Genomic DNA, 15,242 nt, shown 5'->3' on the forward strand with positions numbered 1-15,242 from the left:
CTTATTTATTTCAGCACACTTGTCTAGTTTTTTTTTTTGTTTCTAATTCCTTCTCTCCTCTTAATTATTAACCATCCTACCTTTAAGTCTACTTAGCATTTATTTAGCTTCCTCATCCAAGAGACTGATAAAAATGTAACAAGACACAAGACAGAGCTCTGTGGAACCCCACAACTAAGAGGAAACCATTAGGATCATTCTTAGAGTGTGGTCATTCAGCCAGCTGCAAATCTTCTAACAATAGTGTCATTTGGCTCTTATTTATCATTTTTTGAAAGCCAGACTATTTGAAAGTCTTGGTATATTATGTCTGCAGCATACCAATCATCTATTATACTAACAACATTTTCAAAAGAGGAGATAAATTTAGATTGAATGACATCAAAAACAGAGTTGGGTTGGGTTCACAGAATACAGTGAACCACAGACAATGGTGGTTTTTTTTAGCCTAGTTGTGAACCCAGCCACAACCTTGTAACAGGTATTTTTTACATTCTTGATTTTCCCCCTCCCTAATGCTAGAGTTGATGAATGGCTTAGCTAAATACCTGCTCATCACTTGCTGACTCAAAGTAGAGTTAATCTTTCCCATACCTACTGTACTTCTAAACTTTTGATGTCCTTTCTATATAACTTTCATAATCTGCAACCAACTCACCAACCAATCCACCAATTCTGGCTTTGTGCCATGAATGATGCAGCTCAGCCAATCCAGTAAATTTAATGTAGTATGATTTAGCTTAGCTAAATATAGTATTTGCACTTAGCAAATACTGCCAGTGGTTGATTTAAGAAATTAAAACCAAAGGAGGTCGGCTACGATTTCTTTTCCCACCCACCCCCCTCCTTCCAGCCTGATATTGACTAAGCAACAAGCAAGGAGAGACTTTTCAAAGATAAGCGACTTATCTTTGCCCCGTCCTTCTCTTCTATTGATTTTTGCTGCAGGGCGCAGAATGGGAATTGAATTAACCTTCGCGCTACGAAGAAGCAGGAACAGGAAGGGCAATGAAAAGCAATCGGAGCGGCCAATGGGAGAATCAAGTTCCCTAAAATGTGTCTTATTCCTCCCATGCGATCCATCGCTACCCCAGCCCAGCGAGCCCACTCGAACGGAACAGCCCCTAGAACTTGCTGAGTTTGCGGGACGTTAAAGGTAAGCCTCGAGCCCTACCCGCCCGCCGCTCCGTTCGGAAGGTTGCGGCTTCACCTGACTTCAACAGGTGAGATCCTTCCTCTGTCCACAGAGTTCCCGCGCAGGTTCTCTTCCCTCCCTCTCCCGCCAGTCGCTCCCCACCACTCACCATGGCTGCCGCAGACCCGCTTCCCCGGAGGTTCGTTCCCCCCCGCCCGCCCGATGCGGGTCTCCCCCCTCCCCCCGGCGCCACAGGTGAATTTCCAGTCGCTCGCTCCGCTTTCCCATCATGCCCTAAACTGAAAGTTCTTGACTCCTCCTCCCCTCCTCCGCCTGGCCTCCCGTGCAACTCGGGCAACCGCCCCAAGGGCACTTCGGGGGCACGCGGGAGAGGGCGCTCTCCCGAATCGGTGAATGGAAAATTTACGAGCGACGCCTGCCTGCCGCCGTTCGCAAGCCGAGTTTCCCCGAAAGAATCCCAAAGTGCCCGTGGGGCCGGTTTTCACTTTCTCTCTCTCAGGGCGCTGTACAGAGGAACGTAAATGTAAGGACGTCCTCGGACCGGAGGAACTTATAGGCTCCATTTAGCTCCAGGGTGTGGATAAGCCTTGTAAGAGAGAAATGCGAGGGCAAGTACCTTGCGGATGACTGACCAGCTCCAGACATTGGGAAGATGTCTTTTCCTGATACGAATGCACATTTGCTTTAACGTTTAAAGACTGATACCTGAGTTTCTTGTTGGTAGTTTGTTTGTTTATTTATTTATTTAGCTTGTCACTCATGTCACAAGATAACAGGAATAAGAATAAACATGAATAAGAACACAGGAAATGGGTTCAAATAAATGGAGACGGTAGGACAGGGACTACGCTTATGCACAACCCTACTGACCTCTTAGGAATGGGGTGAGGTCAACAGTAGAAAGTTTAAGGTTAAAGTTATGGGGGCTTGAGAATGTAACAAGAGTCAGGTAGAGCATTCCAGGCGTTGACCACTCTGTTGCTGAAGTCATATTTTCTGCAATTGAGTTTGGTGAGGTTTACCTTGAGTTTACATACACGGGTTCTAGCTTCATAAAAGAGCCGGGTGACTTCCTGGAGGCAATAGGGATCAACAGCTATTTGATTTTAGGGCTTTGTGAACGTTTCTGAAGGTAATCTGCTGGACTGGTGGGCGTCCTTGTGCTGTTGGCTGGCCATATCACAGCAGACTTTGATCCTGGTGGGACAAGGGCCCAATCCAGCAATATAGGTTATAGTCAAAAAAGTTCGGAAGGCAAATTCCAGAGATGGGGCCTTTTTTTTAAGGGGAGATGAGTATTTCTGGAAGCAGGTTCAGAGAAAAAGAGACGGGTACATAACTGGGAAATTTCTACCTGCAATACTACAAATATTTGGATTATTTCAAAAGTCCAGATTTTGCCAATAAAGAATTATAATATATTCTGGACACTTGAATATTGTTGGTTTAAATCTGAAATTTAATTATTAAATGATAGGAGTAAGGAATCTAGCAATTACAATTATAAGCAGTTACATAAGCAGGGATGGTATTCAGCAGGTTCTAATCAGTTCTGGAGAACTGGTAGCGGAAATTTTGAGTAGTTTGGAAGAACTGGCAAATACCACTTCTGGCTGGCTCTGCCCCATCTATTCCCTGCCTCCCAAGTCTCAGCTGATCTGGAGGAAATTGAGATTTTACAGTATCCTTCGCCTGCCATACCCACCAAGCCATGCCCACCAAGCCACACTATGCCCACTAAGACACACCCACAGAACCAATAGTAAAAAAATTTGAATCCCACCACTGATTACAATTCTTGTAGTCCCTTGATAATTACCTTTACTGGCTGAAGTGACAGAAACTGAAATATATTTATATTTTATTTTGTGAGGATAAACATATATTTTGTGAGGATAAACATCCTAAGTGAATGACTCTATTATATTTATTACTGTTGCGATTGGGAGTCTAGTTACAGTGTATTCTAAAAACATATTACCAAATGCAAAAAGGTCTGTTATGACTCTATGTAACATAAAAAGTCAGTGGTTTGCCAGTTCAGTTTGTGTGTGGTTTTAGCATAATTCTTCTGATAAGTGCAAAATAGCAACTATATTTTATTTGGGCTTATGCCATGTGGCCAAGCCTGTTAAGGTAAAAGGCTTTGCTTTAAATTAAATGTTATGCTTTTAAAGCCATGCCACAAACTGGTCATAAATCCAGATATTCTAGTTGAACTGGATTTCCTTCTTGAAAGTGTTCTTTTTCATTCCTTTCATTTTAAAAATAGCTGAAACTATACCGCATTACTAAGCAACCTTTTGGCTGGTGGGCATGTTTGAAACTTTTGAGAGGTTAAATAAAATAGCTGCTACTTAATACAAAGCACACAAGCTTGTCAGATTACTCCATTTCACAGAATGTGCACAGCTATCTTAGCTTATCTCCCCACCCCTCTCTGCATACTTTTCAGTTAGTTGCACCCATTTTCAGACAAAGCTTGGAATTTCAACCACCAGCTTTATTTTTGTTTTAGAATGCCTGTGATAACTCTGGGGCCCAAATTCATTCTGAAAAATAAAAAGGAGCTGGTGCTTTCTGACAGTCAAATTTTCTATTTACTTAGACTCATAATCAAAAAGTTGAAGGGGGGAGGGTCATTCAGTCCATAATTCCAACCACTCCTTACATACCATGTAGTAATCTAAAAGGAAGTATCTATTAGGGAACTGCACCTAATGGGGGAAATACTTTGCTTATATCCTGAAACAAAATCATAGCTATAGATTCTGCTGTTTTTAGTCTGTTTGGTTACTTTGAGTTTTGCAGAACTCAAACATGGAATGTTTGCTGATATAGGTTTGGAATGGGAAAAAAAAATCTTGCCATGGATAATTTGGAGTTCCCTCAACATCTCCCAGTGAAGCATCCCATTACTTTCCCTCCCACCTTCCCAGCTGTCATCACTGTCCATGCTCCAGCAGGGCAACTCCCATGAATCCACCCCCATCTTCCAAAAGCCTTCTCTTTCCACCCTGTCCTTGTTGTTGTTACTTGGGAAGTCTTGTCCAACCCATTGCAACCCCATGAACAACGTTCGTCCAGGCCTTCCTATCCTCTATCATCCTCTGGAGTCCATTTAAGCTCACGCCTACTGCTTCAGTTACTCCATCCAGCCACTTCATTCTCTGTTGCCCCTTCTTCTTTTGCCCTCAGTCTTTCCCATCATTAGGCTCTTCTCCAGTGAGTCCTTCCTTCTCATTAAGTGGCCAAAGTACTTGAGTTTCATCTTGAGGATCTGGCCTTCTAAAGAGCAGTCAGGGTTGATCTCCTCTATGACTGACCGGTTTGATCGTCTTGCAGTCCAAGGATAGGGCCACTATCAAAGGCCCAATAGACCTTATCCTCTGAACAGCTGCCTTGATCTACCCAGGGCCTTTCCTTCAGTCACTTATATTCTTTACATTTTTCCCTTTCTTCTCCTCAAACCATTTTTATCTGGAAGAAAATAGGATTTAGGATTTAGGATTTAGGATTTTATTAGTATTTATAGGCCGCCCTTTTCCCTGAGGGGACTCAGGGCGGCTTACATAAAATAAGGAAGGGAGGGTACAGACAATAGACGCAAACAATACATAAAAGTAAAATAGTAAGCAACATTCATTCATCATTCGGGTGGGGACAGATTATCTTTATCCCCAGGCCTGATGGGCTAGCCAGGTCTTAAGAGCTGCGCGGAAGGTCTGGACGGTGGTGAGGGTACGGATCTCCACGGGGAGATCGTTCCAAAGGGTCGGAGCTACTACTGAAAAGGCTTAAATAGTCCCATTTAATCCCAAAACAAATGAAAATGCTTGTTTCAATTTGTATAAAAACTCCCACCTACTCCTATTCAGCTGTTCATTTAGAGAATGAGTCAGTTTAAATTAGGATGAATGCAGTCTAAAGCACAGGACTGCATATGGTCTCACAAAGCCTTAGGGGGACTTCTGACAATTCCTCCAAAGTTCTTGTGAGATCAGATTAGGGTAGATAGGAAAACTGTGAAAGGTATGGTAAAAATAGGAATGAAGAACTATTGCAAATTCCCTGTTTGAAGGAATATCATCTAGCTGTTTTGTCTCTGGTTGGTAATCTTATAAATCTAACAAATGTTTATTATAATGGTTGTGTGCTTTTAGACTTGTCACGTTTCAATTTGTATGTCTCCCAAGTTCTTCTTTGTGGCTGCCATTTATTATGTCCCCTATAGATTTTTCTTCCTCATCAGCTCCTTTTTTTCATTGTTATATGGAACCTCCAGCATACATATACTTGCTATTCCTATTGCCTAGCATCCCAGTACATCCCAGTATGCCAGATGTCAGCCAATAGCTTGAAGGGCTTGATTTCTGCCATTGCTTAATCATACAACTTTCAAGTCTCATCCAAATTCCAGAGTAACACAAGTTCCTTAAATTAGGAAATTTTTATAATTTCTGAATTTCTTCCATTCAATTTCAATTTTTTTCATTACTCATTCGCTAGAACACATGATGCACATACTGTACAGTGAAAAGTCTCCAATGTTGCTTCTAAATAAATAAGCAAAATTTACAGGAAATATTTTTATTATATAATAGTCAAATATTTTTTTTTCATTTTTTAAGACAAAAAAGAGAACGGACAGTAATAACAGTTTCTCAGATAATGAAAGATACAATGTTTCACGAGAATACGGTCATCAGACAAAAATACATTAGTCCTTCTGGTTCCCCCATAAAGAAAGGATTCGGGGAGGGGGAGAGGAGAAACATAGTAAATAAGTCAAATCTGAATGATTGCACACTTAAAGTACAGGACCAATTTTGTTACCATGTACAACATGATTCTTATTCTATTCTTATTCTTAAACGCACAAAAGCATTTTATTTCCAAAGCAAGCAGTAGAGTTTACAGGTCTATATATCAGAAGAACTTCAACATTGGATATAGAAACAATATAGTGTTTTGCCAACATTTCTTTGTGTATCTATTTGAACCATCCACTTTAATATTAATAATATTTGCTATCTACCTATATCAAACCAGGAAAAATATTCTTCAGTCCTGGAACAAATTTGGCAAAATGATGGATCATTTTGAGTGAACCTGCCAAATCTTTCAAGGTATTTTTTGTGCAATTTGTACAGTAAGTGAAAACAGTAGGTGGCCTTCTCTATGTAAAAATATTGACACCTGAGAATATTGTTCTCTGGCGACAGCAGGCTATCCCAAGTTTAAGGGGATATTAAGAGGGTTGGGGAGGAAAACTACAAATGCTTTTGTGTAAGGTGATGCTTTTCTTAACCCAGATGTATGTTTCATTGTTGGTAGGACACTGAGGTGAAATTATTAATTCTGGTTTAACTCAAACAAGTTAAACTCCTTTTTATACAACATAATAAGGCAGGTAAGTAAATACTCTAACCACACTAACAAAACCATTTTTTTTAATGATTTACCTTATTTTATAGTGATATTGCTGAAATGTTTGGTTCTTCCTTTCTTTTTTATCTCTGTTCCTCCCTGAAAATTAGTTTCATATAAGAGGTTTAGAAGCAATAATTCCATAACAATAGCATTGATTATACCCATTTTATGACTTTCCAACACTGATCCCTCAGGTTATATAATCCACAGGTTATATAATTCCCTTCCTCATATGTATTGCCCTAAGGAAGACTTTTTTAACGGATTCTTTGAGGCTTACATTTTAACATGATGGTATAGCTTCATGATTAATCTAAAACAACTTTCCTTGAGAAAGATGGAGTGTCATTTTTTCTTCACTTACTTTTAAATATCCCCTAAAAAAAGTGTCTGATTACACTATTTGCATACAAAAAAATTGTTTTAATTGGAAGGTAGTTTGAACAGTTTATCTGTGCAGCACTTTGAAATGAATGTTTCCCATCGGTTTTAATTAGCAATTATTTAACTTCATTGATGTTGATGATTCTACATCAGATTTTATAAAGCTACGTTTAGTCACACAATTTAACCTTCAACATGAAAAGAGCAGCAACCTGAAATTTCTCTTTAAAATTCTGTACTATAACAAGGTACTTTCATTTTTAAAAGTAATGACAAATTTTAATGTACACATCCCCCTATTATTTTACTTACTTACTTATTTACTTATTTATCTATTTATTAAATTTACCTATTCCTACCATTTTTACTTGCAGCAGTCCACATGCAAGCTTTTCTGGTACAATGCTAGTTATTGCTGAAATTGAATTAAAAATCTGATTTGGAACTGCCTTTAGAGAAACTTGATACCTTTACCTCACAAATTGGGCTTCTGTTCAACAAACCTTTACTGTCCATTTCACCAAGTCTCAACTGTACCATTTTACTACATACAAAAAGTACGATTCCAATCCCTCATTTAGCTTCAGCCATTATTGAAACCACTTTTAGTGTTTTGCCAAGGATCTACCCACCCACTCCTCAGTAGACAATTTAAAACTGGAACAACATTAAATGTAACAGAGAAACAAAACAGTCCAAAACACTCCTATTGCAACGCTGCTGGGAAATAATTTTTTCCCCTCCTGCTAGCAAAGTTATATTCAAAGTCTGTGAGCCATTATTCACAGTGACTATTCATAAGACAAAACTAGTCTACAGGGACAGTTTACAAAGAATACGTTACTGCTATTTTGAACATGTTTTGTTGTCACTACAGTATACTGTACTCATTTTAACCCTTAGCCACAGTACAATATAATTTCAGCAGAGAAAGCACACTGAATGCTACAAGTAAATCAAGCTATGAGTGGTCTTCCTAGGCCGGATATTTTGTGGTTATGTAAATCTTCCTATTGTTCATTCCACAGGCCATCAACTTGTATCTGGTGCCTTCCATCATTCCTCATAAGCTCTAAACAAGGATTCTGTCCCACAAAACAAAAATGTCCATCTTAGGAAAATGATATTCTCAAAGTCAAGCGGCCGGCATGTGTGGCAGGGATATGAGAGGGAATATATCCATTTGATGCATACAGTATACTATTCTGAAAAACGCAGATCAACGGGAAGTATATCCAGTTGCAAGGCTACAACCGACTACTGGTGTCAGGTCCCAAATCTGAAAAATGAGATATAAAAAAAGACACATGATCCACATCCTGAAGAAGCATTTTTAAAATTTCTAAATGTTAATTATATATTTGCATGGTGATAGCTACATTATGTAAGCGTAGTCAAGGCAACTTTGCCACTTCGAAACTTTTAAATCTTACTTTCTCTCATGTGTAGACTTCTAGAAGGGAGTCGAGGTAGTACATTATAGTAGAATAAAATAGGAAATAGAACATTTCAGCAAATATGCAATGTATATAGCCAAACTATGATTAATAAAGAAAAATGCAATCTGTTGCAGAATCCAAACTGGGTTGGTCACCGGGACCAGAAGTTTAATTTTCAGAGCTTTTAAACTCTTGCTGGAGCCCATCCTCAGGGAACTTCTCTTACCAGAATATGTGAGCTCCACCACAAGTACAAAAACTTAGAAGACTAAACCTCTGATTCTAGTTGCAGGATTCAACTCAGATTGGATCCTGCAACATTATCCTGGAATACATATATTTGCCTTCATTTGTAAGACAATCTGTACTGACTCTGATTGTGGAACATAAATTCAAATCTCAATCCCAGGTTGCGTAGAAAATGTGGTGTTTCATAGCATAAAAGCATAAAATGCTATGTCTTAAAACAGCTCTGTTTTCCCCAATGTTCATAAAATATCTAAATAGGGAAAGAAGATAGAGTAAATGAGAAAAATATGGAACAATCCGCCCATCTATAATCCTGACATTCCCCAACACCATAAAATTGATGGTGACAGCAGACAGGAGAATCACTAATGCTCATCAGCTTCACCATACTGCCACATAAATGCAGTCCCTCCCCAATTGCCAACAAGATGTGTTTCAATGAATCTTTCTCTACTTCCTCCCCTATTTATAAAAGCTTGGAAGAAAGACTTTTAATTATTAGAAATTTAATATCATTTACCAAATGCAGGCAGGTAGTTCATATTATAAAAAATATATAACAACCATATTCACCTACTACCAAAAAAAAGTAAAAAGTCCATGTTTTACTGCACTGTTTTAAGAGTATATATAAGCAATAAAATTCATAGACTGCTACATTTAGTTAATATTTAAAGCTTTTATTTCCTTTCTTTCTTGTTTTTTAAAGTAATATCTAAGCAATGGTTCTAGGAACCCAATAAACTTGCATTATCTTCCGTTTTATTCTTTTAATAAAGATTTAATTCAACTATGGTTTTGAGAGCGCAAGTGTCCCTTCCAACCTCTTCCTGGCAAATTTCTCAAAACAGACAATCAACGTTTTTTTCTGAAACATGTTCCCATTCACGAAAAATGAGCTTATCTTCAATCCATGTATGTAAAAAAGTATCTGTTCTATTGAAAGTGAGGGGGAAAAAATGCTCCAGGAGAAATAAATATACATCCTGGGTAGTGAGAAGGAAAATTATTTTCCTTTTTTTCAGATTAAATCTGGTTATTTTCAGAAAACAGAAAGGAAGTACAAATAAAGTTGGGATAGAAACTGCTGATTCATGGAATTGTTACTTGGTTAAAGACGGGTAAATGTTTACTTGCTGTAGTTGTGCTAGGTTTTAAGATTCCTGATTTCAGTTTTCTCAACTTGATTTAATTGTACTATGGTACTTCCCAAATTATTTACTGATCCCTACTTCCTTGGGCTCTTCCCATGATCTTATATTGTTGCTGTGTAAATCCTTTTGAGTCTAGAGAGTTTAGCATTTTTATTCCTTGTAACATTAATGGCTTTTGATATGATTACCTTAAGCCGAACAGAAACAGTTTCCTTTTTTAATTTTTATTAAAATTGATTTTGAGGATTTTTAGGGACACATTCTGAAAATCACAGGATCAAAACTCAGGTTCAGAGTTTATTTTGCTACTGCTGTGGTTATTTTTCTGCCACGTCAGTAAGGTGCTCAGGTTTGGGATCCATATTGGCCCCATATATCATAGTCTACTAGAAGTAAATCATAGGGGCTTTTTTACTCTTCATTATTATTTTTAAGAAGGGAAAACAGGTTACTTCAGAAAAGTCAATATACTTTAATCATGATCTTGACAGATAGGAAAGTTATTATGAATAAATTAATATTTAAAAGAGAACATGTTAGTCAAGGGTAATTGGTTATGATGCAAACAATCCCTGAACTTCCCTATTTAACCTGGCATAGCTACTTGCTGTTTCTGGATCTAGCAGTTTTGCTCCTCTTTTGTGCTTCTTAAGATTTTCTCCCCCCCCCCCCCAAAAAAAAAATACTCTAATGGAATTGAATCACAATAGACATTTGATTTGATTTATCATAATCAAATAAAGTGCATTATTCTTTTTCTTTTTACGACCCTGAAAATCCTTTTATCAGAATAGATTCGTAGCAACTGAATAGACCTGATATTTACTGGCTAGATGCCCTTCCTGATGCCTATGTGGAGTTAACAGTACATATGTACTCTGTACCCTGATAAAGAAACATCTGTTGCTGCCTAGGATTGAACTGTCAGCATCCCGAGTGTGAGCGAGTATCGTCATGTCTAGGCCACCATGCCACTCAATGAGTGCATTCTTAACGTATACAAATATATACCGGTACTTAATCTATACAAATGTTGTAAAATGAGATTTTACAATTGTTTTCTTCCAGTGTGTAGCCTGAAAGTGGTTGGATTTAGAAATGACCAAATAAACCTGGCTTCAACTTGAGAACATAGGTAACCTTCTAACCTAAATATAAAGATTATTTTCCCTCTTTCCTTCCTTTGATTTGTTCTTCTTAAAAATTAAGATAAAGAACACTGGAGGACGATAAAGCACAGCTAATATGAAATGTATTTTATGTAATTATCAAAATAATAGCTCACCTTTACTACACGATCACTTCCACATGTCACCATAAGTCCTCTTGAAATATCCATGGACATATAGCATATGTTGTGTTTTCCTTCATGAAAAGTTGCCAAAGAAGTGCGACTGGAAGAGAGAGAAAGGTGAATTTAAGTAACAGCAACCTTTCAGATCTATTTAATTCAAGGGGGAAAAGACAGCAATATAAAAACACTTATAAAGTAAGGCTTCTTAAAAGCAAATATGACCAATTTAATCATTTGAATTATTTTACTATACATCAAATTTAGAAACTGCCCAGCTCCCTCATATTATATTTGAAAAAGCAGCCAGTTAACTAAAGATCATGTTGAATCTGAATTATGCAAGCATGTAATAAAGGATTTAGAAAAATAACAATCAAATCTGAACATTAAGATACTAACAAATCTACATGCCATGCCATTTATATTTGCTGAAGACTCTGTTCCAACATTTCCAATATTGTGCACAATCATACACAAACAAATATACACACAGAGGCAAGAACTAATTTAAAACATCATAAGTTATAATGCAAACACAGAAGATCTATCTAATTAACACTGATTTTTCTGTTTCAGGAATGGCTGCTTCTGACCTGCTGCTTTAGGAAATAGATATCATTCGATATTCTGCTAAGGGAGAACAGTTAATCCAGCAAATGCCCTAAGCAATGGGAAAGAATTAAAGCGGGTATGTTCTTCGCTTAAATTGGACAGATATTAAAATTCTAACAAATTAAGAATGTTATGACAGGAAAGCATAGTGTTTTCCATACTGCAAGAAAAAAATGGTTAGTTAACATACTCCCCTCCCAGCACTGTTTTTAACCTTTAATTTAAGAGGTACTTTCCTACTACTGCAAGGTTTCTATATCTGAATTATTTTATGCATCCATTAGTTGATACAAAATAATACTAATTCAACGAACTTCATTATTTTCTGGGAAGAATGGGAAAAAGAGATCACTTGTATTTTATGAGAAGGTGATGAGTTATAAAAATTGTTGACACTTGCTGTGATAAAGGAGGGAGTCTTTTCTTTATATATTTCTTTTATTTTTATTTACCATATTTTTAATTTTTCTTTTCAATTTTCCTGCACTTTAATTTTTTTTTCTCAGTTTATATTAGTATATATGTGTGTGTGTGTGTGTGTGTGTGTGTGTGCGCGCACACACACATACATACATATACACATACTTTAAAAAACAACCCTCATTATTTTCCGAGCAGTGTGATTAGGAAAAACAAGGATATCTGCAATCAACGGTAAAAATAAAAATCCGACTACTTTGGAAGTGGCAAAACATTCCTTTTTTGGACATAAACTATGTCGAAAATTACAGCAACAGGTATGAAGGAACTCAGGAAACAAAATGCAAATGGCAAAGCTAACAATGGAAGACAAAATTTGCCTGAAGGCTGTTTAGTGGGAAACGGGTATACATATTCAACTGTCACGTAACGTACTTCCCTTGATTATGATAACAGGTCCGATGACCTTACCTCCAAGATAATGTGTGACAAAACATTTCAGAATTTGACTTGAAACTATAGATGACTGGATCAAGGGGAAGTAAACTATAGAGTATTGTCTCAAGGGAGAAACCAGACCACTTAATGACATCTCAAGGCTATTTACTTATAGGCTGACAATGAGGCAACATGTATTGAGACAGTATGACTCACTAAGGAATTCAAACTGGTCTTTGGGAAAGTCTGTACAGAGCAGTTTCACTTGGGCAATTAAGGTCCAACTACTACCTAGACCAAAGGAAGGTTGGCAGCTGAAGAAACAGAATGCAGAAGTGAAACTGAAATATTAGACATGAAAAATAGAACAAACAGAGCAAGAGTGTTTTATAAGTCATTCCTCCCTCAGATTGATAATGGTGCACCAGAACAAAGAAGAACACAAGGACTTTGCTTCTATATTGATTGATTGATTGATTGATTGATTGACTGACTGATTTTATACCATCAAGTCAGGATTGGCTTTTAGTAGCCATATAAGTTTTCTCCTCGATCCGTGATGGCGAACCTGTGGCACACAGAGCCCTCTCTGTGGGCACACGCATCTGTCGCCAGCTGCTCTTCCAGTTTCCGGTGGGTGCATGTGAGTCAGCCAGCTAGTCTTCGCGCATACTGGAGTGCCAGAAACCAGCTGGCTGGTGCACATGCGTGCGTCGGCCACCTGGTCTTCAGGTTTCTGGCTCTCTGGTGTGCATAAAGACCAGCTGGCCAGCGGGCGCATGCACATCGGCCAACTGGTCTTCGGGTTTTCGGCGCTCCACGCACATGTGCACTCTGGTTTGGGCACTCGCTGCCAAAAAGGTTCACCATCACTACCCTAGATCATTCTATGTAATTTGTAAAAAAAAAAATTAAAACATTGCTGTATAAAAACTACCATCCAATATCCTGGCTGGCTAGCCAAAGATGATATGAGCAAAAGTATTACTAGAGATTCTAGAGCTTCCAATTATTTGGTTAAAGCTAGCATGAAGCCAGCCAGGTGACATTGAACGAGTCACTTTCTTTCAGTCTGAGGTAATAACAAACCATTTCTGAAAAACCTTTCCTAAAGAACTGCAGGGATATGTCCAGGCCACCTCTGCGAATTAGACATAATTATACAGAAGGGGGAAAAAGAGAGGTAGAAAATAAGCCAATGGAAAACCAATTATGAAATGTTGCTACAAAAACTGCATGGACATGTCCAAACAGTTGCCAGAGTCAAACCTAACTTTAAAACAAGTTAAAAACAAATCATAATTTTGCCTAGTAATTTATTAAACCTACATTAAACTCTAGACCCAAATCACTGAAAGTTAACAGGCTGGAAGCAAGGCACACAGCCACCAGCCATGAAAGAATGGCAAGTCATATCTAAATATAAACTAGGTGTAGATTTCATGAGAAATCATTAAAGGGCTCAAGGATTTGGAACTACACCTAGGATAGTCAAGGCAAAGTAAATAGCACGTACATCTTGACTGATGAATGAGCACGCCAAGCTTCTTGACTCATCATCTGTTTATTTAACAAATGATAATCTGGGAACTGATATTTATAATGAGTGCTTCTGCAATTTCAATGATGCCATGAACCTGGATCATTTCTCTCTTTCTGTTCTGTCCCCTATTTATTTCTTCTCTGCTATTTTCCTCCTAGATTAGACACTTGCCAGAAAAAGAAGAAGCTTGAAAGAGGTTTTAACAGATAATTTATAAAGAGCTTGTGAAAAATATCTCCCTCCTGATATAGAAAATGCTTGTTTTATCAATACAAATACGTCTTATCAGTACAAATACCTCAACGCATGAAAGGATAAAAAAGCAAGACCGAAACAATGAAAGCTGTAATTTTGATTTGGACTGGAATGTAAGACTCACATTGAAAAAAATGCAGTGTATGTGACAATAAAAGTACTGGAAGAACTACATTTAATGAAAGGTGAATTCCTTTACCTTTTTCTTGAGCTACCGTGTTTCCCCGAAAATACGACATGTCCTCATAATACAGCCATGCCACATTTTTCTGGTGGGCAAAAATATAACCACCACCACCCTCGCATATAAGCCCCCTGGACAACCTCCCACCTCCGGCCAGGCAGAGAGCCGTTCACCAACTTAGCAGTATCCCGAAGGTGCCAAGCTGTGGGAACCTGGGGGGAGGGAAAGGAGATCGCATTGCTTGGCACCTTCGGGATACCGCTAGGTTGGTGAGCAGCACTGTGCCCAGCTGAAGAGGGGGGCTGTTGGGCAGCTTCTCTCTTGCGAGCGGGCTCCCAAAGAGTCGGACACAGCCTCATGGGCGAATGGCTGTGTTGCACTGTCGCTCCCATGCTCACGAGCAGTTACCTGGCAAACCCCCTTTGCAGCTGGGCCCAGCGGTAGCAATAGTAGCAATAGCAGTTAGACTTATATACCGCTTCATAGGGCTTTCAGCTCTCTCTAAGCGGTTTACAGAGTCAGCATATTGCCCCCAACAACAATCCGGGTCCTCATTTTACCTACCTCGGAAGGATGGAAGGCTGAGTCAACCCTGAGCCGGTGAGATTTGAACTGCCAAATTGCCGAACTAGCAGTCAGCTGAAGTAGCCTGCAGTACTGCACTCTAACCACTGCGCCACC

The 15,242-nt window shown here is 38.5% G+C and overlaps 2 protein-coding genes and 1 long non-coding RNA gene across 3 annotated transcripts in view; 1 reads left to right on the forward strand and 2 right to left on the reverse strand.

Annotated features, from left to right (window-relative positions):
* Positions 1 to 1,388, reverse strand: part of AP1S3 (adaptor related protein complex 1 subunit sigma 3) — a 20,044-nt gene extending 18,656 nt beyond the window's left edge. Inside the window, exon 1 of the mRNA XM_032225034.1 lies at positions 1,305 to 1,388. Within this exon, the coding sequence (XP_032080925.1) occupies positions 1,305 to 1,307 (3 nt within the window). The 5' untranslated portion in view covers positions 1,308 to 1,388. The remainder of the gene's footprint in view (positions 1 to 1,304) is intronic.
* On the forward strand, positions 838 to 14,650 carry LOC116513810. The gene is made up of 4 exons (XR_004256043.1): positions 838 to 1,156; positions 10,884 to 10,950; positions 11,686 to 11,797; positions 14,281 to 14,650. It is a non-coding gene; the product is annotated as an uncharacterized LOC116513810 (long non-coding RNA).
* Positions 5,731 to 15,242, reverse strand: part of WDFY1 (WD repeat and FYVE domain containing 1) — a 32,700-nt gene continuing 23,188 nt past the window's right edge. The window contains exons 11-12 of the mRNA XM_032225032.1: positions 11,101 to 11,209; positions 5,731 to 8,252 (exon numbers count right to left, since the gene is read on the reverse strand). Of these exons, the coding sequence (XP_032080923.1) occupies positions 8,193 to 8,252; positions 11,101 to 11,209 (169 nt within the window). The 3' untranslated portion in view covers positions 5,731 to 8,192. The remainder of the gene's footprint in view (positions 8,253 to 11,100; positions 11,210 to 15,242) is intronic.

This window comes from Thamnophis elegans, chromosome 10 (genome assembly GCF_009769535.1).
Source record: "Thamnophis elegans isolate rThaEle1 chromosome 10, rThaEle1.pri, whole genome shotgun sequence".
NCBI lineage: Eukaryota > Metazoa > Chordata > Lepidosauria > Squamata > Colubridae > Thamnophis > Thamnophis elegans.